Raw genomic sequence first — 23,991 nt, forward strand, 5'->3', positions numbered from 1 at the left:
ATTTCCTGTGCTCGGTGGCCACGGCGTATCCAATCCACGCGACACAACCGCAGGTGACGTGCATTGATTGACAACAACAACAACAAAACAGAAATAAACCCCGCCACCGAGCACATCGCTCTCCGTCGCAACATTCCGCGTCGGCGTGGTTTGGCGGCGCGCAAGCAGCGGGTTACCACAGTGACAAGGACGACACGTTTCGAGACCTTTGTGCGCGCGCGGAATTCGTAACGTCCGCCGCGGTGTTTCCTCCGATGTTTTTTTTCGGTTTTGCCATCTGATGAGAGCCGACTCGCTTGGGGTGAGCGAGGGCATCGCGCACACGCGCGCGCGCACGCGTGAGCACGTGGCCCCAGCTGCGCCGCGCGTGGTCAATTTGGTTTCCTTAATTTCGGGGCCATGACCCCGCGGGTCGCGTTAATCCATATTAATGTTTGCGGAGGGAGTCACGAAGGCTACTCACTGCTGAGGTCGGGAAATGTCCAACGCGTGTTTCCGTGTGTCCATCCGCCCGTGTGTTCATCCGTGGTGACTTCTCATATGTTCACTGAACCCAAAGGAAGCCCCAAAACCAATGGTGACGCGACGTGACACACAGCTCGCCATCACCGCGGCTAAACTCACCACACCGCTCACCAACACCGCGGTTAAATTCACCACACCGCTCACCAACACCGCGGCTAAACTCACCACACCGCTCGCCAACACCGCGGCTAAACTCACCACACCGCTCACCATCACCGCGGTTAAACTCACCACACCGCTCGCCAACACCGCGGCTAAACTCACCACACCGCTCGCCAACACCGCGGTTAAACTCACCACACCGCTCACCAACACCGCGGCTAAACTCACCACACTGCTCGTCAACACCATTTCTAAACTCACCACACCGCTCACCAACACCGCGGCTAAACTCACCACACCGCTCACCAACACCGCGGTTCAACTCACCACACCGCTCGCCAACACCATTGCTAAACTCACCACACCGCTCGCCAACACCATTGCTAAACTCACCACACCGCTCACCAACACTGCGGTTCAACTCACCACACCACTCGCCAACACCATTGCTAAACTCACCACACCGCTCACCAACACCATTGCTAAACTCACCACACCGCTCACCAACACCGCGGCTAAACTCACCACACCGCTCACCATCACCGCGGCTAAACTCACCACACCGCTCACCATCACCGCGGCTAAACTCACCACACCGCTCACCAACACCGCGGTTAAACTCACCACACTGCTCACCAACACCGCGGTTAAACTCACCACACCGCTCACCATCACCGCGGTTAAACTCACCACACCGCTCACCAACACCGCGGTTAAACTCACCACACCGCTCGCCAACACCGCGGTTAAACTCACCACACCGCTCACCAACACCGCGGTTAAACTCACCACACCGCTCACCAACACCGCGGTTAAACTCACCACACCGCTCGCCAACACCGTGGTAAAACTCACCACACCGCTCACCAACACCGCGGTTAAACTCACCACACTGCTCACCAACACCGCGGTTAAACTCACCACACCGCTCACCAACACCGCGGTTAAACTCACCACACCGCTCACCAACACCGCGGTTAAACTCACCACACTGCTCACCAACACCGCGGTTAAACTCACCACACCGCTCACCAACACCGCGGTTAAACTCACCACACCGCTCGCCAACACCGTGGTAAAACTCACCACACCGCTCGCCAACACCGCGGTTAAACTCACCACACCGCTCGCCAACACCGCGGCTAAACTCACCACACTGCTCACCAACACTCATGCCCAGAGCTGCCGATGGCTCTTTGAGAAATATTTGCCACTAAATACTTCACAAATCTTTAACACAAATTTTAAAGAAACGTGACAGTGGGAGGCCACTCATTCTCTTATGTTGCTCCCACAGTCTAAATCTCCCTCCCCACAACTCCCTGTTCAACTCCAGGCACAAACTTTGCATTTTCCTCCGCCTATGACCTGCCCCAGCGTTGTTTTACTGACACTCACACAGACCCATGGACAAACATAGATACCCATATACGGGACTCACATAGAGGACCTATAGATATACGCACATGCAGAGATCTATACGACTGCTTCTCTCTCTATCAAATTAATACACCCACTGTCTCTGCCCAGCGTCCTTTCAGATGCTATATACTACATAAATCTACACTGTTATATTGGATTATTGGATATCACTTTGCAGAGCGTATCTCTTGCACGCGCACGCGCACAGGTTATTGTGTGTGGGTAGAGATGACAGATTACTCTCCGTGTTTTAATAGATTGTATCTGCCACGAAGAGAGAGAGTGTCTAGTGATGGATTGAAGGCTTGGCTCTCATGATATGGGTCGCTCAATAAATCGCTCAATGGGTATTTAAAGAGGCCCTTACATATACACACACACACGGGAGTGGTTTGTTCACGTTATCCAGACACACGCAGATATACACACACATACAAAGACAAAGATCCCCCCCTTATAGCCTTAACAAACTGCTGGGGAAGGAAATAAACCCTTTGAAGGCCTTTCGTGTTGTCGTAACGTTCTTACACGCCCCAACTGAACATCTGTGAAGAAAAATGCTTCACAGCTCATCGGATTCCTCCAGGATCAATCAATATTCCGGTTCTGAAATATTCTCATATTTCAGAACCGGAATTTTAGAACTTTCGTGACTGCAGGAATTATTATTTGTTTCTTTCGGTTAAGTCACGTCTAAAGATAAAATAATAAATTAAATTAAATAATAGAATACGACGTGTGTTGCAATCGAAACGTCGTATTCTATTATTTAATTTAATTTATTATTTTATCTTTAGACGTGACTTAACCGAAAGAAACAAATAATATTCTCATATAATCATAACGCCCCCCCCCCCAAGTCCACCCGCCCCACACTCCCCCAGCCCCTCCCCCACAGCCGGATGACATCACTCAGAAATTTACATTTCGATCGTGGACGGAGGTTGGGCGAGTGAATGGCAGAGGAGGTGGGGGGAGGGGTTGTGGGAGAAGGGGAGGGGCTGTTGGTAAGGGGGGCGGGGGCTGTGGGTAAGGGGGGGAGGGGCCTGTGGTGGTGGTGGGGGGGGTCAAAGGGTGCTTCCGCCTTTCCCGCCCTCCCTTTCTTCCTCTTCGCTCTGTGGCGTCGGTGAGTGTGGGGCCATCACCGTTCTCACTTTGACTGCTCGTCTGTGTCTCTCCTCGTCTCTCGCCTCTTTTGCTTCTCGCCCTCTCCTCCTCGTTACGAGACTCGCGCGGGGAATGGCGCGGAGGCGGCGGCGGCGGCGTTGGGTGGCGGCGAGGGCTGCGCCGAGGCACGGGACTAGGCCCGAGGCCTATGGCGGCCTCCGCCTCGCGTGCCGCCACGTGGGGCGAGCGGACGAGATGAGACGAGAGGGAGGGAGGGAGGGAGATTCGCGTCTTTAACGTCGACCTGGCGTGACCTTTAGAGATATTGCGGGTTTCGACGGAGTAAAGAGTTGCGTTGTAATAAAGCACCCGGCGTGCGTTTGAACGGCGTTGCGTTTAAAACAAAACGGGAATGTGTGCGAAGTGCGCTTTGAGTCGCATTGAAATGCGCTCGCGATTACAGCGGTGGACTTTTAAGGATTTAAGGAAAGCGAGAGAGCTTTTGGGCAAAGCGCACTTGAGCGTCTTTTGTTGTTATTGAAGATTTGCGTAACTTGCGGACTACGCGCAAATTTGCGGTCTTTAACGTCGCTTTTGTGACTAGAGTCCACGAACTGCGCTTTGGCGAAGCGCAGTTTTCTTTTTGACGATTTGGTAACGTGAAGTGGGTTGGAAGGAGATGATGGAGGCGAAGTTGGTATAAGAGGGAAGGGTTTAACGTGAATTGAGTTTTAAAGCAGCGGGTTGAGTGAGAAGTGTGAAAACAGCAGAATGTGTTGCACCTTTTTCTGGCAATAAAACAGGTGTATGTTCAAACACCCAAAAGAAACCTTTTTCAAGGAATCAAGTCTGCATTAACACCGTTTTTGTAGTGAACATACATACACACAAACATGCTCTGATAAATAATGTGTGCCTTGTGTTTGAAACTGATTGGCCTACACCAGAGTGTCACCAGTGTCAGACCAGGGAACGCCAAAAGACAATGTACTATCAGAGCATGTTTATCTCGGGGTGAGCTCACCCATTGTATGGAATATGTAGAGCCTTAACGTCTCGGTCACATGTGGCTTTAACAATGAAAAGTAGTCACGCGGGTTTAGGTTAACCACTCGTTTATAAACTTAATAACGTTCATTCTCGCCTGAAACGCACGTTCCCTCATCATTGATGTAGACAATTGTAAGATCTATGAGAGAGCTCAACGAGACCAGTACAAGTAGTACCTGGAAAAGTGCATCATGCAGTTGACAAAAATGCAAATGAAATGCAAAACTCAACTGTAATGAAAGTGTTCGGTGATTATTGCGTTGGCAGTGGTGCGCAATCACATAAAAATCCAACGCATCAAGCCACTGCCTTAAAAGGGAAAACATTCTAGCCGACGTTTCGCGCAATGGCCCTTAGAAAAAAATAAGCGGGACCTTGCCCGGAAACGTTATTTATTAAATGATTCCTTTTAAGGCAGTGGTTTTGACGAATATGTTGAATGCTTTTTAACTAAACTCATGATCGTGTACAATACAATCCCGTTATCAGTCCAGTGCTGAATAAAGGCTACATGACGAACAAATACGTGAGCCCAAGAGCAGATTGCGAATGTAAACAGGACGCGAAGACAAACGGGGAAAAAAATGTATATCCTGCTAACATGCCAATGGAATATTGCCGCTGCCCATTGAAGCCTTTAACGCTTCGAAACCGTACATTTAGTCAAAGCAAGCCCCGTTATCAGCATCCCTCCAGGGTCGATAAAATATGTACCAACTTCGTGGGAAGAAATCAGGGACCGTCCTAGGGCTGCACCGGTCCCACCTCCATTGGAATGTAACAAATCCACAATTGTACTCGGACCTATAAACAGCAGAGATGGGCTACACACACAAGTTTTAAAACGGAAGTACTTAAAAGTGTAAAAAAAACTGCAACCATTTTCAAATTACGTGTAAACTCGCGTTAGTGTTCTACACGGTTCTCACGGTAACGTCGTTTCCGTGAGATTCGATGCTTTGACGTGAATACTAATATGGTCAGATTACATTGCGACATGGACTGACATTTTAAAAGATAATACAAAGTGACATGGTAAAAATATATTTTTTAAATAATATTTTCTATATTTGCGAATACGAATCGTACAGTTAATTGGAGTGGGGGATTTTACAAGCTTCATTTTCAGGATTATTAAATAAAACATCACTACTTGGCTGCACAATCCGGAGTTTACAAGTTCAAATCCCAGCCAGGGTTTAATGACTGAACTCATGAACTTTTAGGGTAAAAAAAATCTGTATACATTTAGTACTGTTTTGTAGAATATGATTTTAGTGTTCCTATCAGTAGATCGACTTATAGACACCCCCCTTCCGTGAGCAAAGATGACCACATTCCCCGTTTAAAAACAATGAGACAATTTAAATCTAATTCTGGGAAATTATTGCTCGAGACGTTTTAATGCTTGGCAATAATTTGCAAGAATTGGCTTCAAAATCCGTTACAATTGGTCCCTCGTTTAAGCAGTTTTCCAACACTGGGATGTGGTTTTAGACTTTAGTGATGAGTCTTTCAATAGCTCTATGGGGCCATTCATTTAGTACATACGCATGGAGGGGGGAGGCTGTGTTAACCCAAATGCCTACGCTTACGTATGTGGGGGTCTACTGACAATGTACGTACGCATAGGAAACGGGGGGCGGGGGGGGGTGAAGCCTCGATAATAGTTTGTCTACATTGGCCTTCAAATTAGTTAGAAAGTCCGGCGGTGGACTCTGCTTAAACACGTTAATATTATTAATCCTTGATCGTTTCTGCGTGGACTAAATATCGGCCGTTCTATAGGATTCGAGGGGGGGTGGTGCGTCAGGCGTACGTACGCAGGTGGGGGGGGGGGAGGTATAAAAAGTCCGCGTGCGTGTACAGGGAGGGGTGGAGGGGTAAAGTTTGACGGATTTTTGCGTACGTACTAAATGGATGGCCCCTATCAAGATGCTATCTCAATTGCTATCTCGAATGGTTCTCTAGCGCGCTTGAAGGTGAACGTAAATTCAATTACGCCCATCGTGGGAGATTGTGAGTAATGACCAGATAATGAACAGACAGGAAAAAAAAATTCTGAGCATTATTGAGCAGTGTTCTCTAGCAGCGTACATTTAAGCGACGATTCTTCGCTGCTTTGGGAATCTCGGGGCCTGCCTTTGGCGGAAGTTGGGCTCTTGGGTGAGATGGCGTGAATATGTTTAACCCACCTCCACCTGACGCAGCCAATTGGTAATGTTTGTTGCGTGAACAAAACGTGACAATTTAGTTGCTACTTCAGCGCACCGGTGTGTTGGAGGAGAGTAAACCCACGACATTTCCAATTTGAGTATGACGTTTCGCTGGTGATTACAACCAGATTCATTGGGCGATTTGGCAGAATTCTCTCTGAAGGTGTAACGACTTGGCACTTTCTGTTCACCCGACAAACCTTACTAATTGGCCGTGTCAGGTGGTGGTGGGTTAACGACACATTTATATTTACGCATTCTTAACACAAAAAAATATTTATTATGAATAATATTGGTCGCGAAAAGCTTGCGTGTCACGAGCACTCTCGTCTCCATGACTGGGGCCCTTCTGACAGCTCAAACGGCAGAACTGTGGGGCTATATTGGATGATCATGGGTGGAAAATATGAAATTAACTTCACCGGAAGTGCTTCGTGTAAATATTTATTTCATTATATTGAAAGCTTAGGAATAGCTCAAAACGAACAGAAGTGTTCCTCTCGTTCAAATGAGAGCTGGGAGGGTGCTCGTCTGTTGGCGTGGATTAAATTCCACATTCCTATGGCTTGGGCCAGCCTCATTCATTCACTCACTCGAGTCTTTGTTAAGCAGAGACAAAGCTTGGTCTCATTCTTGTATGAGATGGACCCTATGAAGGACGTAAGCCTAAGAATTTGTCATCACCTCATCTTCCATATTGTGACTGCAGTGTAATCGTTAAATTGGGGAAATATTTCCCTGAATGCCAAGATTTTGGTATGAAATTTGCGGATGCTGATGTGCATCTGTTTGTCACAGGATCTGACCCAACAACAACAACATCAACATGCAGAACGACACCGGCGAGTTCGTGGACCTGTACGTCCCGCGGAAATGGTGCGTATGTGTGCGCGCGTGTCGCTGTGTTGTGGGGAACAGTGGCGCAACGGTTCGCGCCCGAGCACCGGTAACGAGAGTTCGATTCCGGACCACGGCTGACGTCGGTGGCGAGTTGTGTGAACCGTTCGCGAGGCTTGCCAAGGTCAACTCTGTCTTCAATGAGTACCTGGTGCAGTGTGCATGATACCAACACTGGGGATACGAAGATGCCTGAATAGGGGCTCGTTTAACACCATTTCCTCCAGCCTTGTGTGTGCTACACAGGCAACCTTTGTATTTCTCTCCCCTCGAAAATACACTCCGATCTCTTGATTATGCTACACACTTCTTGGCCGTGGTTGCACAACTTTTCCATTTGTCTATTTAAAGGTAAAAGTGTGAGGGGGGGGGGTGCATGACGGCTCAGGCCTGATGCCGTGTTAAACACCACCCAGTGATTAAACTGGGTTCTCAAGTCTAACTGTAACAGCACGTGATGTGCAAATGTGTTCGTTAGGCTAATCGCACGTAACAAGACGGGACGTGCAAAATATTTACAAACGCGCCGGTACCAATGATGTAGTTAATTGTTGAATGGAGTGATGCCATATTGTGGCAATTCATCGAATTGCGCGCAGTGCTGTGGGTTAATCTACATGGCTGTCATCGTACGTGACGTTCAACAGTCTCGTTTGTTCGAGTTTATGGTTTGAAATCTCTTCTAATTGTTGTTTTGTGTTGTGGCTCTGCGCAGCTCGGCCAGCAACCGCATCATCGCTGCCAAAGACCACGCTTCTGTACAGATGAACATCGCGGAGGTAAGAGCCGGGGATGTGCGGTTGTGCTCAGATTTGCGTCTCTGGCAAGGAGATGTCGGACTTTATTATCAGACTCGGAAGTGTTTCCCGAGTTAAGCCCATTGAGCTGAGAAGCTCTTTATCAATGGCGACTCAGCCGGCAGACAACATCGCAGAATTCCACAATTTCATATTGAAAAAAACAAACGAAACTTAATAATTGAAATTAAATGGCATTCACACTATTTAGTGATTTTAAATGAGGATAAACATGGCAGAATGGAGATGACAATGGGACGAAACGACATGATAACAAAACCTTATGCCAGCAGCTGAATTGTCTATTGGCCCACACGATAAAACTAGCATGTGCCACAACAGGGGTCACGTGGATTGATGTATGTGGAACTTCTTTCGGGACCGTACATAGCCAACCGTGCTCATCGGAGGAGCGCATTACATCATATGCCACGCGGTCGGGTGCCGCGACATGACGTGGTGCGACGGCTGTGTAATCCGTCCTCCAGGTCTCCCATCGTATCTCTTGATTGAACAGATTTGATTCTTTATATCTGTCTCTTTCATTCAGGTCGACCCCAGCACCGGCCGTTTTAACGGCCAGTACAAGACCTACGCTCTCTGCGGACCCATCAGGAGGATGGTAAAAAGATCCCGTCCTTCGATGTTTTTTTGTTGTTTGAATTGTGATTGCTGAGCATCGGCCCAAAAGGGCAACAAATAGCATTGTATGAATGTGTAACAGAGTTTTAACACGTTTCTTGAGCGGAGCAAGGTTGTGAGCACGTGGGAAAATATTAATTAAAAAAGACGATGGGAGGGAATTCCAAAGTGGAGCCGTGCAAGGCAACAAGCAGAATGTGAAACTAAACTTTTAACTATTTTTATTTTACCAGGTAAGGCTCACTGAGCTATTTATCTCTTGTTCAGAAGTGAATTGGCCACAAATGAGAGCTCAGATAAATTTATATCATCCAAATACTCTCAACATATCTTTCTAAAATGCGGAGGCAAAATCCGGAGGACCCGGAGAAATATCCACGCGACCACAGGGAGAACATACAAAAATATTCAGAGGTCGGGATCGGGATCGAACCCACGCCCTCCTGTATACGAGGCGAGGTAGTTAACGTATCGTGATCGTGGCGCCGCAGTGCTGTGACCTGCAGTGTGGTGGTTCAACACAAACGTGGATGAGATGAAACCGTCAATCTGGAATATCGAGTTATCAGCGTGGGTGGAGTTAATCGAGGAAGTGAAGTTCATGTAAACAGCCACCGTGGTAGTTGTAGCAGAGTGTCGTGTCCGTGTTTTGCAGAATGCTGTTCATACAGCAGCAGGAGAAACTGCCCTCGCACACGCAGAGATGCAAGTTCATGCGTGTTGTTTTTTATTGGTAACGCTTTCCAATAACGGTTGAAAGCATCAATGCATTGGCTCCTTCCATCTGTAACGGAGGAGGCATGATTACTCTCGTAACGGTGATCTGTTACGAACAAAATTCGAGGTCCTTTGTATTGCAATTTGGAACTTGCCGCGTAGAAAACCGGCCACGTTGATCACAGGGGTTGCCCAAAACTTAAGCGGTATAAAAACCACTGCTAAAACGATTCGCACTGCCACTCCCGCGGACCCCCCCCCCCCCCCGATGACGTCACTGTGATGTCACGTGTCGACAAGCGTTGCGGAATCCTTGTGCGTGATTTGAAATCGGAATCTTTATCCTGAAGAAATCCGATGAGCTATGAAGCGCTTTTACAAGAAAACGACAAACAATATAAAAAATGTGTTTTTGTTCCCCCATTGCAGGGCGAGTCTGACGATTGCATCCTGCGGCTGGCGAAGGAAGACTCCATCGTCTCAAAGTACGACCCACAGCTCCCGCCAGCACCGCCACAGTCTCGCACGGCAACACGCGCACGCACGCGACCCGGCGCCTTGCGATAGTTCTCGAGAGTGACGGGGGCCCCCCCTCTTGTAGACCTGGGTGGGGTATTCTGCAGTTCAATGACTGAGCATTACACTGCGCATGTAAATTACACATCGCAACATTCGCACTTTCGATTACCACGGGTTGGTAGTATGAAGCGAAATAAGTTCAATTTAAGCACCACACGCTACACTGGCATACAAACATATAGGTGTGATATATCATACATTGAAATGCTTGTACAGACTGTACACACTGACATTCCACACATTTACACTCTACTTAGATGCGCTATACACATGTGCACTGTATACACGCGTAAATGGCGACAGATACACGCTCGCAGTACAGGGTTTAAAGCCCCCGGGCCTTGCGACCCACCACCATCCAACCACCACCACCCCACCACCAAATCACCACCACCACCCCACCACCACCCCCCACCACCACCACCCCACCACCAAACCACCACCATCCACGTTTACCAGTCATCTCCATTCAAATACAAGTGATGTTCCATGCTGCAAATGCCTGATGATTGCGGAACATCCCCACTGTGACCTAGAGATCGGTGCAGGGTGTTCACGGCTGCAAGAGCTGCTGGTTTTGTGTAGGGCTTGCCTCTGTGTTGTACGTGTGTTTGTTGAACTTCTCGCACTGTACGTAGCCGGTACGTGTGTTTGTTGAACTTCTTGCACTGTACGTAGCCAACCGTGCTAAGACCACAGGAAGCAATGAATTATCCGTCAATTTTCGCCGTTAATCTCTTGTTTTTTCCGCTTTCCAGGACCTTTTGAGACGAAGACGTCGGGCTGAGAAAATGTGTCGCAAAATAAAACGAACGTTTTCGAAGTGAAAAGCATTGTCCGGTGGTGTTTTTGTTCAACTTTTCATAACGATATTAATCATTGATGAAAGCGAGCCCTGACTGCTCACAAGGCACTGAATGTCGAAACCATTCCACGGTTTTCTTGTATTTAACCAATGCTGCTGAAGAATGCGCAACCCAGAAGGCTGTGTGCCCGATGGGTTCCACCACATCCAGTCCGTCGCAATCGAACGGGAACCGCCACTTCCTCCTAGAGCAGTGTTCATCGCAAGGCCCGCGGGGGCCCCTGGTGCCCTTTAGTGCGGCCCTTGAACGTGCGCGGCCCCCGAAAATACACGAAATGTCAAAACGCCGCCCCCATCGTGCCGTCACACCCAATATTTTGAAATGTGTGGCAGCCCTCGCACTTGATATCGGTGAAAGTGCCCCCCCCCCCCCCTCTGAAAATGAGTGAACACGGCCACGAGAGAGACGATCTCGCTGGCAGATCCAGGGAGAATTCCGCCACCGGCGAATTCGTTGTGCACATCGCACCATCGACACCCGTGTAACAGTGGGCGGTGCGACCATGGATGGCTTAATGCGTCACCATTGATTGCTACGCTCGCCGCACACGCGTCAAAATGGCGTGTTGAAGAATCCCAAGTTATTTGGTGGTTGTGTTCGCCGCAACGTCGCCGTGCATCGGGCTCGCTTGGCCAGCCGATGTGCGATTGAGTCGACGGTAATTCGTCATTGCTAGCGGGGGGGGGGGGTGAATTGTGCCCGATTCCATATCCACAGCACTTCTGAAAAGCACTCGCGGTTAAATGGACACAGATTTACACGTGGACCACATGGGCGCTGTTGTGAGTTGGCCACGGCTTAACATCGGAGACGAATACCTTGCACCGGGCCTGCAATGCGTCGACGAGCACGTGGTGTGGTCGGTGGAGACGAAAGGCGACCGACCCGGTGTGGCGCTGGCTGTAACCATCCAGCTCGTGGTTGTTGCCATTCGTTTGGCGCTCGCCACCGGCAGTTACTCCACCAGCGTTGGGATATCGGAGTCTGGGGGGGTGTGGAGAATCTTTGTCTCCTGTCGCGGAGGGTTAGAACAGGGGCCGTGCACTTTGCACCGCGCCAGCGTTGAAACAATGCACAGGAACGGGAAACGACGACTTCCCGTGTCGCTCCTGACAGATCGACGGCCGTGCGGAACATCCTGCCGGAACGCGGCCACCTCGCTCGCCACCGCCAGACGGAATGAATGAATGAATCGCCTGAGTTCGGCACGGTTTTTGTCGCAACCATTCGTAGTGGTGTAGCGTGGTCGATGTCTTCTCTCGGGAGCTTTTGCCGCGCGCCGCTGCAGCCGTCTTTCGATTCTAGATTTGAAGCTTTCACTTGATGCAGTAAATTTAGCTGCGACGGTCCCACCTGAAAACGGAGACTTGTGTTGCCTCCAAAACGTCGTGATTTAATTGAGTTATTTTCATTCATTATTATTTTATTTAAAAAATTTACCTACGTGACTTTACCGAAAAAACCTAAGAGTATAGCCGTATTTTGAGTTGACGCGAGCTTTCTCACCGATGGTGCTTTTATTTCAGCACGAACAGTGCGGAACTCTGCTCCTGAATTTGCTTCAGCACGCCACATCCATCTCGCCTGGTTTTGTCCTCGTCGTGTACACTAGATTGCTATAAACCTGCCAGAAATTAAGGGCCCCGGATGATTATGAATAGGCGTAGCTTGTATTCTAGTTGTAGTGCCTTATGCCAATAATCCCTGCTCCAGGTCGTTCTCTTTTCTGTCATTGCCGTGTCAGTTCCCATCGCCTTGGTTCTCGTGGAAATCTATTATCGGTCGTCCAGGGTTTGAGGCAAGGCTGGCTTTTGGAGCACAGATAATCGGCGTAAGGCACTACCACTAGAGTACATGGCATGCATCATGTTGCTCCAAGAGGGATTTTGGTCTTCGTGAATCCGTCCCACCCCCTCCTAATGTCCCCCCACCACTGCCGACGCTGCGGCATGTGACCCCCCCCCCCACCTTTCACAGCCCAGCCCAACCCCGTCTCTGTCCAGGGGGCGTGGGGCCTACACAGAAAGAGGCTGGGCCTCAAGAATAAGGGGTGTGTCCTAAAAAGGAAAGGCGCAGAGCTGAAATTCAGAAAGTGGGTGGGGGGTGGGCGAATCAGAAATGGGTGAAGCCTAAAGGTCAAGGGACCGGGCCCATAGAGGTTGAACTTACCCAGCGATTTAAGGTAATCGCGTAGAATCACGTACGTGCAGAAAGCAGCAGCGTATCTTTAGTGCCACAGATGTGGCCACAGGCCAACTAGTAATCCTAAATCATCGTGCCCCGTATATTTCTATGATCGTATGAAGAGGTTTAATTTTTTATTTTATTATGAAGCCAAAGTAAAGCGAGATGGGCTATGACCGGGTGCCGAAATAATCCCCGGAACAGCAGGGTTGGCTACGCACGGCGCGAAAGAAGTTCATCATACATAAACGTAACCATGGTACAAGCGATAGTCGAGTAATAAAGAGATGACTGACCGCCCCGGTGAGCGAAGTGAGCGAGTTTTGGCTCGTCAAACTCTCGCGACTGCTTTGCGTCCACCATGAGAACCGAGTCCACCTACGGCCCGTGCAACGCTCGTCGCGGTGAGAAATTCATTCCTTGGATCGCGTCCAATTCGCGTGGCTTCGTAAAACAACGGGCAATTGTGCGCACATCAATCGGCGTGAGCGATGATTTCTGTGAGCGAGGAGCGGCAAGCCCGACCGCCGTCTCGCCTGGACGTGTTTATTTGAAGATCGTTTAATTTCCTCCACGCGCTCCCACCACAGAGGGAGGGAGGGGGAGAAGGGGAGACTGGGAGATGAGAGGGAGGGAGATGCGTAAGGAGGGAGGGGGGTAGGGGAGAGTGGGAGATGTTGGGGGGGGGGGGAGACTGCGAGAGAGGAGGGAGGAGGAAGATGGGTAAGGAGGGAGGGAGGGGAGAGTAGGAGATGTGTGGGGGGGGGGGAGACTGCGAGAGAGGAGGGAGGAAGATGGGTAAGGAGGGAGGGAGGGGTAGATTGGGAGATGGGGGGGAGAGTGGGAGATGGTGAGAGAGGAGAGGGAGGGAGATGGGTAAGGAGGGAGGGAGGGGTAGATTGGGAGATGGGGGGGGTGGGAGATGGGGGGGGGAGACTGCGAGAGAGGAGAGGGAGGGAGGGAGATGGGTAAGGAGGGAGGAAGGAAGGGGAGATGGGGGGGGGAGTGGGAGATGGGGGGAGGGAGCCGGCGAGAGAGGAGTGAGAGGGAGATGGGTAAGGAGGGAGGGAGGGGGAAGACTGGGAGATGGGGGGAGGGCGATTGGCATCAGCAGCACTCTTTACAGACACGATTGTGTTAATGCTCGTGCCCCATCATTTGTGTCAATCCACTGCTGGGTGATGTGTTTGTGTGTCTACAGCCTGCCGGGACGTCTGTCTGCCGATGTTTCTGGCTGGCTGTCTGTCTCCATATCTTCCTGTCTCTCTCTCTCTCTGTGAATGTCTTCGCGTTTCTCTGCCCGCCCGCCTGTTTGTCGGACTGCATGTCTGCATTTGTATGCCTGCCGTTAATGTCTGTCTGAAGGTATCCCTCTCAAATAAAAAAAATCATTATTTACTGCTGCTTTGCAACCCCCCGACCGGATGATGTTGGGGGGGGGGGTGGGGTCGTTTCACCATTTTCACCGCTCTGGTGCGGGATGGTTGGTGAAGGCGGAGACGAAGGAGGGGGTGGGGGCAGTGCCGGATGAAGCTAGTGCGGGGCCTGTGGCATATGCTGTTATAAAGGGGCCCTAAATTAAAAAAAACACAGAAATATAAAAAATAAAGTTATGAGAATAAGTTTTCCCCTTTTATCTGGCAACAAAACAGGTGTTAAGATATTCTTGGTTCTTTCGGTAAAGTCACGTAGAAGGGAAATAATAAAATAAAATAAATAAATATGTTAAAACACCAAACTGAAACCTTTTACAAGGAATCATGTCTGCATTAACCACAATACTTGTGGTCAAAATGCAAACAAAAGCATACTCTGATAATAGACACATTGTCTTTGAAACTGATTGGTCCACACCAGAGACAGCTTTCTTTTGAGCCTCATCTCAAACGGTGTTAGACCAGAGGACGCCAAAAGGCGTACAGATAAAAGGGGAAAAACTTATTCTCGTATTTTGGTACTGGCAAAGGAGGTCCCACAAATGTTTTACTTGCATAGTAAAGTCACTGTATTTTTTTATTTGCTACACAGCCAGATAATATGACAAATCGCTAACCTTAAACACCCAGTCGTTCATAAAAGTTGAAGGCAGTATAGTACTACAGTAATAGAGCAAGTGCAGAATCACTGAACCGGAATTGATAGCTTGTAAGCATTTAGCGCGGGGCCCTTGAACGTGCGGAGCCCGTAGCATTTGCTACTTTTGCTACTGGGATTATCCGGCACTGGGTGGGGGACATCCAGGACAGGTTCAGGCACTCCTCGCCACTGATGTTCGCCGTGAGCATTGCGATGCTGAACCCAAGCACGCCCGGCTTGCATAGCGCAAGCGACATCTGTGTGTAAGTTTCTGCACGGGCGCTGGGCCAGCAGCGACAGATGTTAACCCTTCCACCCAACCCGCATTGACCAGCGCGTGCCACCTCTCCTGTGAAGGATCTCAACGCAGAAGATCCACCTGGGCTATGATCTTCCGCCAATCTCGCGGTCCACCCTAAACCGCATCCACTGCCAGTAGATGCGGATACGCCGATGCACGACTGGACAATGTAAAACTCTCCAGCAGCAGCGGCGGCGCGTCTGCGGTTGTCCAGAACAGAACCGTACAGCGCGTAACGACGCAATGGCCCCGATCCACAAATACGCAGCAGACATCAAAGCGATGCACGACTCCGCCGGCTCCTGACGCGGTGGTGTTGCTTGACCACCTCAATGTGAGATTGTAGTCGTTGTTGCTCTGTCATCTACATCGGCCGTACGAAAGGAGAAGGAGACCTCGGCGTGCCGAAGTATGGATAAAAATCACAACACGCCACGTCGTTTTAAAGCTTTCGTGACTGCGGGGATTCATCTTCTTGGTTCTTTCGGTAAAGTCACGTAGAAGGGAAGTAATAAAATAATAAAAACAAAACATAATAAAATAATTCTCACGACGTTTCGGCCACAACGCAAGCAGCCGTCCTCAGGTGAAGGACGGCTGCTTGCGTTGTGGCCGATACGTCGTGAGAATTATTTTATTATGTTTTGTTTTTATTATTTTATTACTTCCCTTCTACGTGACTTTACCGAAAGAACCAAGAATACGCCACGTCGTCTTGCCCCTTCATCCCGCGCGTAGATTTCCGTGGAGCCGCGGGGAGTTGAGAGTCGAGCGGTGGCGTGACGAGTGGGACGCGATGTTCTGGTTCGGGGGGACTCGTCAAACCCGCGGCTGCGGAGCCGCCATGTGGTGGCTCTTTAAGGATGGAGCTTCGTGGCCGTCATCTATTAAGGGGCCCCCGTCACCCGTATTCACCACGGTGCATTGCGGCTCGTGGAGGTATTGAGTCTTTGACCGGTGACGATGCTGCTGATGCTGGTTGTAATTACTGGCGAAACGTCGTTACTCGAATTGTAAATGTGGTCGGTTTACTCTCTCCCGACACACAGCCGGTGTGCTGGACTCGTAACGAATCGGCACGTTTTGATTACGTGACAAAACTTACTAATTGGCTGTGTCGGTTGGTGGCGGGTTTAATGACACATTTATATATTTACGCGATCTAACCCGGTTTTCCGAGTTCAATTCCCGCTCAGAGCCAACAACACAAATCTTGAACCGCTCCTGGGCCTCCGCTAGGTCGACTCAGCCTCAAATGAGTGCCTAGTGCGATGCGTAGACATCGCCACCAGGGAGACAAATGGGTCCATGCGTGATTGTTGCCCCCCCCCCTCCCGTGTGCCGTGCGGGCTCTTCTTGGTCTTTTTTGGAATGTCCTCGCAGCGCGGGTGCAGGAGGAGATCTGCCGATATCCTCGAATCGGTGCCGCGTGGTGCGTCGGAGTCGTCGCCTAACCCCGTCTTGTCGCGTCACTCCAAAGCCGTCTGATTCATCAATGCGTGGCACACGTTGCACTGTCCTTTGTACGACCTAGAACTCTTCTTTTTCACCTTGACTCCACTATGTTGTATATTTATTTTGTATTCCGTATCCGATTGAATGTTCTTGTGTTTAATTGAACCCGACGACCAGGCCACATCTCTTCGGATCTGGGAAGAGCAGCGGCGGATTACAAAGACGGGAAGACGGACGGACAGACAGAGTGGTTCTCCTGTGGACGGACTTGACCCCCCCACCCCACCCCGCCCCCCATATGACCGTGGAATTTCCAGCACGGGCTCAGGGCTGTGGCCATACACAGAGCACTACAATGCATGAACGGGCCCGCGCTGAGCAGCTCGCCAAACCTCTCTCGAACGTCGAACAGACGTTGGTCACCTTGCGCGAGACCCGGGGTCATTCCGGGTGGATTTTGGTCATAGGCCGAACTCATAAGACATCAGACACTAAGCGGGGGTTGAGGGTTGAGCCTGGCTTAGCGCTTGGATGGGCGACCACCACGCGCAGACAGAGTCGTCAAGAGGCTGCTGCTGATGATGATGATGCTGCTGCTGCTGATGATGGGCTACGTTTATCGGCGGCAGTGATACGTGCAGCGCAACGTCCATTGTTGTCTCGTGACTGACTCAGAGACACGAAGAGTCGGAGTGACTCTGGTTTGTTAACACGGCCTGACAGTAACACTTAGTAACTACGCTTCCCAGTCAGGACAGCTGGCAGACTGCCTGACTGGCGACGCCGAGACGGTGAAGACGGAGACGGCGGTGAAGACCCCAGCAGCAGCAGCAGCACGACGGGGGTCCCCCCCCCACTCCACACGGCGACAGCCCCGAGGTCCCCTCCCGGGGCCCCTCTTATACCGCCAGCGGGGCCTGGCTCCGCCCCCAAGGCCACGCCCCCCTTCTGGAACCTTCTAGCGGGTTCTCGACGTGCCCCTTCCGTGACCTTTCCCCTACATCCCTCTCTGGTCTATCACGTGACCTGCTGTCAGTCAGGGCTGCTGCAAGCTGCAGATCCCCTTCCCTGCCAGCAGCTAGCGCTGTGCCGCCACGTGACCAATTCTATGTCACTACAGTTGCACTGCAACTCCAAGCGGACGCCTCCACACCTCTTCACTCACAGGCAATGGATGACCTGCGTGGGTGAGGTATGGTCAAATGGCACCCGACCACCAGCACGGCTCGGGGAGGCCCTCGTCCAGCAGTGGAGCGGCTAAAGGGCAGCCGCGCATCTGCACGATCACGGGTGCCGCGTCAGTGTCGCTGCATTTCACACGACGCACCTCCGATTCGCACGGATGGCTACGTACGGTGCGAAAGAAGTCCAACATACCACACATACAGACCGTCAGCCGCACGGCCATTTGGTGCCGAATCATTTCAGCAGCGTTGTTTCAAGACAGGCAAACTCCGGACCGCTTTCGAAACGCGGTGTCTTATCAGCAGTCACGCTTGCTGGAATCGATGCTTATATACAATGTCATCATTGCTGCAAAGCGCCTCGCTATTCGGCGCTGTGCAATAAATCTATATAACGTAAAGGTGCCCGCGAACTGCCGACCTTATTCTATAGATAAGGACGCTCCCCTTTGCGACGTGGCTTGGCGTGTGAGCGTTGTATGCATGTAGATTGATTGAACTTTTTTCGTACTGAGCTGCGCGGGGTAAGGTCAACAAACTAAACACACAACAACAACAACAAAAATACACGAACGAAATTAGTCCTCCATCTCGATGTACTAGTACACAGCTCCAATGGCTTCCTCATGTCGGAAGGAAGAGCGTTCCAGACGGCCCGCAGGAGCGCGTCGATGCGGTGGCCGCCTTTGCCCCCCCCCCCTCCCTCGCGCCAAGGCGGGGAGAGATTTTCCCCGTGGTGCTCCAAGCCTCTCCGACGCGAACAAGAAACCTGGCGTCGTCGATGATTGGGGCTGAAAACATCATTGCGATGAGGGGGGGGGGGTAAAACAACCGATGCAGCAGCTGCAAGACCCTGCTGAATAAAATTTTATCCTAAGAACTCAGCGTGGCTTTACCGGATACGTAACGAGTCCTGGGGCCTCGCCTAGGTCTGCTCAGCCTTAAACGAGTAACCGGTATGGTGTGTAAATATCAGCGCCGGGGAGACAAAGGCGGCCGGGCGTGGTGCTGGCCCACAGCACGCGCCCTCGTGCCGAGATTCAATAGATGCTCTCGGACAGCACTTGCAGGATTCTGCAGGATGCTCCACAGGCGGGAGGGGGGAGGAGGGAGGGGGGAGGTTGTTTGCGTTGATGCCTCGAGGTGAGTCTAAGCCTGGCACAAGCGCCGTGGATGAGATGGCTTCCTGTAGTTGTGCACGTGTGCATGGAGCTGGAGGGCAACGGTTCGAGCACTGCACTACGAACCCGGCCTCCCGAGTTCGATTTCCGCTTATGGCCAGGGCCTCCCCCAGGTCGACTCAGCCTCAAATGAGTACCTGATGCGGTGTGTAAAAAAAGAAAAACATCACCACTGGAGATACAAAGGCGGTCGAGTGTTGTGCTGGCGACACCCCCCCCCCTCCTCCTCGTGTGCCGTTCCGACCTTCATAGGGTGCTACTCGCTAACAGCACTTGCCCCAACAGTCTGGTCAAGGCGAAACGGGGATCTTTGTGTGTGCGTGTCTGTAAGTGTGTGTGTCTGTTTACGGTATTGAATTAACATTTCCCCCCCTCCATTGTCCAAGCTGTCCCCCCCCCCCGTCCCGTTTCTCCACCCCCACATCCCTCCCCCCCTTCACACAACCTAATCGGTAGCGACCAGGACAGAAGGCACAGGTGCCCCGTACTTTACCACCGCTGCTGGTAAGTGCGAGTTGCTGAAGCGGATGCCCAGGCACGTTTCAGGAATCACTCCCCTCCCTCCCCCTCTTCATCCCAAGGTCTCCACCCCCCACAACTCCACAGCCCCCAGCCCCCAGCCCCCAGCCCACCCTCCCCCAATCGCGTTTCCCCCTGGCATCGTTTCCACGTCGCGAGTGTCGCCTTGCGCCGCGACCAGATGGGGCTCAGACACAGCGAGAGGACAGATGGACAAGGCGGTGCCCAGGGCGGGGGTTGGGAGGGGGCGGAGGCGGGAGGGGGGGGGCAGAGGGGGGAGGGGTGGTGTAGGTGGTAGCGGTGGAAGGGGTGTGGAGAGGTGATTTGAGGGCGGGTGAACGGTGGATTGGAGTGGAGGTGGTTTGGAACGAGCGCACGTGCGTGCGTGCGTGTGCGTGTGGGAGCGGTGGTGCAGTGGTTAGGGCATTGCGTTACGAACCCGGCCACCTGAGTTCAATTCCCGCTCAGGGCCACCAACACTATCCGAACCGCTCCTGGGCCTCCGCTAGGTCGACTCAGCCTCAAATGAGTATCTAGTACGATGCGTCAACGTCGCCACTCGGGAGACAAAGGCGGCCAGGCGTGGTGTTGGCCACCCACCCCCTCGTGTGCCGTGCCGGCCTCCGTATGAGTTCGCTGACGGCACTTTGCTCAAACAGTCTGTGAAAGGCTATACAGGGGATCTTTGTCTTTGTTTGTGCAAATAGCTAAACGCTCAGCCACAGCAAGCAGGAGCCCCAGTGATTGCTTGGAGGTGGCTGAGTGAATGAGTGAGTAAAGCAGAGACGTCTGATTTCACGGCCCGACCTCCGCTGGTTATTACAGTAATTTATGAGACTCTCTCTCTCTGCGGTTGAAACCCGATGGTCAATTAATTATAACTTTGAGATAGCTGCGCTACGAGAGCCATTCATGCGGGGTTTGCCAAACTCACCACCACGCCACGTCTCTCCGCGTTTGCCACTTTACACCTCCAAAATAAAAATGCACGCTGCACGCGTCCGATGATTGTTAAACACGTCCCATGTGGCGCCCGGCGTCACTTGGCGCTGTTAGCGTCACGTTCAACGCGTGCGCTCGGACACGCGGACCACGTGTACACAGCCACATGCACAGAACACGTGTACACACACATGCACAGAACACGTGTACACAGACACCAGCGGAACCACGTGTACACACATGCACAGAACACGTGTACACATACACCAGCGGAAACACGTGTACACACATACACGGAACCACGTGTACACAGATGCACGGAACACGTGTACACACACACTCGCGGAACCACGTGTACACACACACACTAGCGGAACACGTGTACACACACACGCACGGAACACGTGTACACACACACGCACGGAACACGTGTACACACGCACTAGCGGAAACACGTGTACACACATGCACGGAACACGTGTACACACACACGCACGGAACACGTGTACACACATACACGGAACCACGTGTACACAGGCACGCACGGAACACGTGTACACACACATGCACAGAATACGTGTACACACACACCAGCGGAACCACGTGTACACGCACGCACGCACACAGAGATCTTCATCTTAATTTCAATCGTTTTTTTTATTTTACGCAGGCAGCGTCAATTAAACGTAGCGTGAAATGCAGTTTGGGAAACCTTTCCTTCATTGTTAACTCGGCGTGATGCATTATTATTATGAGAACTGTCATTGCCTCGAGGTCTCCCCAGAGATCGGTCTTGCCGATCTGTGTTTTATTGAAAACTCATTCAGTGTCGCTGTGGAGTGTTGCGGGCAAAGGATGGTGACAAGCGGGAGCTCCGTGCTGCCTCCACGTCTCGATAATGAATTCGAGTCTATTGAACTCCTGCGCGTGGCAGGCAGGCAGCGATGTTCACGAGCTGAATGCCAAACAATGTCGACGGTCTGCCAGCCAACGGCGAGAGAAGAAGATTTCGCGTCGCTTTGGGAGGGCAGCCAATGTTTTCTTATGTTCGTACTCTTTACTATTTTATTTACCTGGTTAAGCTCGCTGCGCCGTGAGCTTTTTCAGAGGCCACCTGGCCTTTGGCTAGCGCACTGCAGTACGAACCCAGCCAACGCGAGTTCGATTCCCTACTCAGAGACGGATGTCTGACCCAGTCCAGGGCCTCTCCTTCGCCTCGAATCAGTGTCTGCTGCGATGCGCAAACATCGCCGAAATGGATCCAAAGGCAGGGCTCGGGCGTGATGTTGGCCACCCCAGCACCACCCCCTCGTCGTGCCGTCCCCGCCTTTCAAGGTGCTACTCGCTAACAGAAGTTGCCCCAACAGCCTGCCAAGGGGGGGGGGGGTCATTATCTTTGCGTGAATGTTTAACCTCAGCGCTCAGTCTGCTCAGTTGAGCTGAAATTGCAGCGGAGAATTCGTGCATGAGAGCAGGCGCCGTGCCACGTGTTTCATGTATGTTGGACTTCTTTCGCACCGTACGTAGCCAACCCTGCTAATCGGAGGTGCGGGGGAAGGACAACAAACTATGGGTCTCTGTATGAGTTCTATGGGCCTCTGTGTGAATCTATGGGTCTCTGTGTGAGTCTATGGGTCTCTGTGTGAGTCTATGGGTCTCTGTGTGAGTCTATGAGTCTCTGTGTGCGTCTATGGGTCTCTATGTGAGTCTATGGGTCTCTGTGTGAGTCTATGGGTTCTGTGTGAGTCTATGAGTCTCTATGTGAGTCTATGGGTCTCTATGTGAGTCTATGGGTTTCTGTGTGAGTCTCTGGGTCTCTGTGTGAGTCTATGGGTCTCTGTGTGAGTCTATGGGTCTCTGTGTGAGTCTATTGGTCTCTGTGTGAGTCTATGGGTCTCTGTGTGAGTCTATGGATCTCTGTGTGAGTCTATGGGTCTCATGCGAGTCTATGGGTCTCTGTGTGAGTGTATGTATATATGCTGATCTTCTTTCGCACCGTACGTAGCTAACCCTGCTCATTGACAGTGGCAATCGCAATGTTTTTTTCAAACGAGCCAGCTTTTTGGTCTTGGGCAGTGCTGCTCAATGTACAGGGAAAGTTTCATCCAGTGCATGGATGCAAGGAGAGAGAAGGACTGAAATCGTGATTGGGCACAGGGAGAAGGAGGAACAGAGAGAGAGAGAGAGAAGATTGGGAACGAATAGGACGAGCGGAGGAGAGATGCAATGAGCTGACTATGCGCGAGTATTGGTCGTACGAAGACAAAGATCCCCCGTTTCGACACTTGGGGCAGGTGCTGTTAGCGAGTAGCACCTATGAAGGCCGGCACGGCACACGAGGGGGTGGGTGGCCAGCACCACGCCCGGCCGCCTTTGCCTCCACAGTGGTGATGTTTTACGCATCGCACCAGGTACTCATTTGAGGCTGAGTCGACCTAGGGGATGCCCAGGACCGGTTCTGATAATCGTCACTGGGTGTTGGCCGCGAGCGGGAATCGAACCAGGGTCGAGAGGTTCTTAGCACAGCGCGCGAACCGCTACAGCACCACAGCCCACAATGCCCCCACACACAATGCCCCCACACACAATGCCCCCACATACAATGCCCACACACACAATGCCCCCACACACAATGCCCCCACACACAATGCCCCCACACACAATGCCCCCACACACAATGCCCCCCACACACAATGCCCCCACACACACACCTCAGTGATCTCAGTGATCTCAGTCATCTCGGTCAGTGAACCCACAACACCCGGAGGGGGACCCGTCCCGTCACCTCCTTCCTGCCAGCGAACCTTCCGCGCTTCACGCGATAGCCTCAAAGTGCACCTAGCCTGGCACAAGCGTTGTATTGACGTCTGCTGCTGCTGCAGCTGTTGCTGTTGTTACTGCTGCGCCACACTGCCAACCCAACAGCCTGAGTTTGAGTCCAGGTCACGGCTAATGCCAGTGTGAGGGAGATATCCGAAACCCGTCTCCGGTCTCCTCGAGATCGACTCAGCATTAAACGAACACCAGGTGCGGTGTGTAAGCATCAGCACTGGAGAGACAAAGGCGGCCGGGCGTGGTTTTGCCCATGACACCCCAATCGTGTGTCATGCCGGCTTTCATAGGTGCCACTCTTTAACAGCGCTTGCCACATTGGATGAGACGTTCTGTATGGGATGAAACAAGGGTGCTGTATGGGATAAGGGTTCTGTATGGGATGAGACAAGGGTTC

General features: G+C 51.5%; 1 protein-coding gene across 1 annotated transcript; it reads left to right on the plus strand.

Moving 5' to 3' along the window:
• Positions 1-3,117: 3,117 nt before the first annotated feature.
• RPS21 (ribosomal protein S21) lies at positions 3,118-10,884 on the plus strand. Its single transcript, XM_078856628.1, has 6 exons — positions 3,118-3,175; positions 7,221-7,298; positions 8,035-8,098; positions 8,667-8,738; positions 9,905-9,960; positions 10,813-10,884. Exons 2-6 carry the CDS (start codon positions 7,249-7,251, stop codon positions 10,820-10,822), a joined length of 252 nt encoding a protein of 83 aa, XP_078712754.1. The 5' UTR covers positions 3,118-3,175; positions 7,221-7,248; the 3' UTR covers positions 10,823-10,884.
• Positions 10,885-23,991: the final 13,107 nt, after the last annotated feature.

This window comes from Lampetra fluviatilis, chromosome 5 (genome assembly GCF_964198595.1).
Source record: "Lampetra fluviatilis chromosome 5, kcLamFluv1.1, whole genome shotgun sequence".
NCBI lineage: Eukaryota > Metazoa > Chordata > Hyperoartia > Petromyzontiformes > Petromyzontidae > Lampetra > Lampetra fluviatilis.

Coding starts and splice junctions, on each gene's coding strand:
- RPS21 (XM_078856628.1), top strand. CDS start 7,249: ATGCAGAACGACACCGGCGAGTTCGTGGACCTGTACGTCCCGCGGAAA. Junction 7,299..8,034: donor CTGTACGTCCCGCGGAAATG/GTGCGTATGTGT, acceptor GGCTCTGCGCAG/CTCGGCCAGCAACCGCATCA. Junction 8,099..8,666: donor TACAGATGAACATCGCGGAG/GTAAGAGCCGGG, acceptor TCTTTCATTCAG/GTCGACCCCAGCACCGGCCG.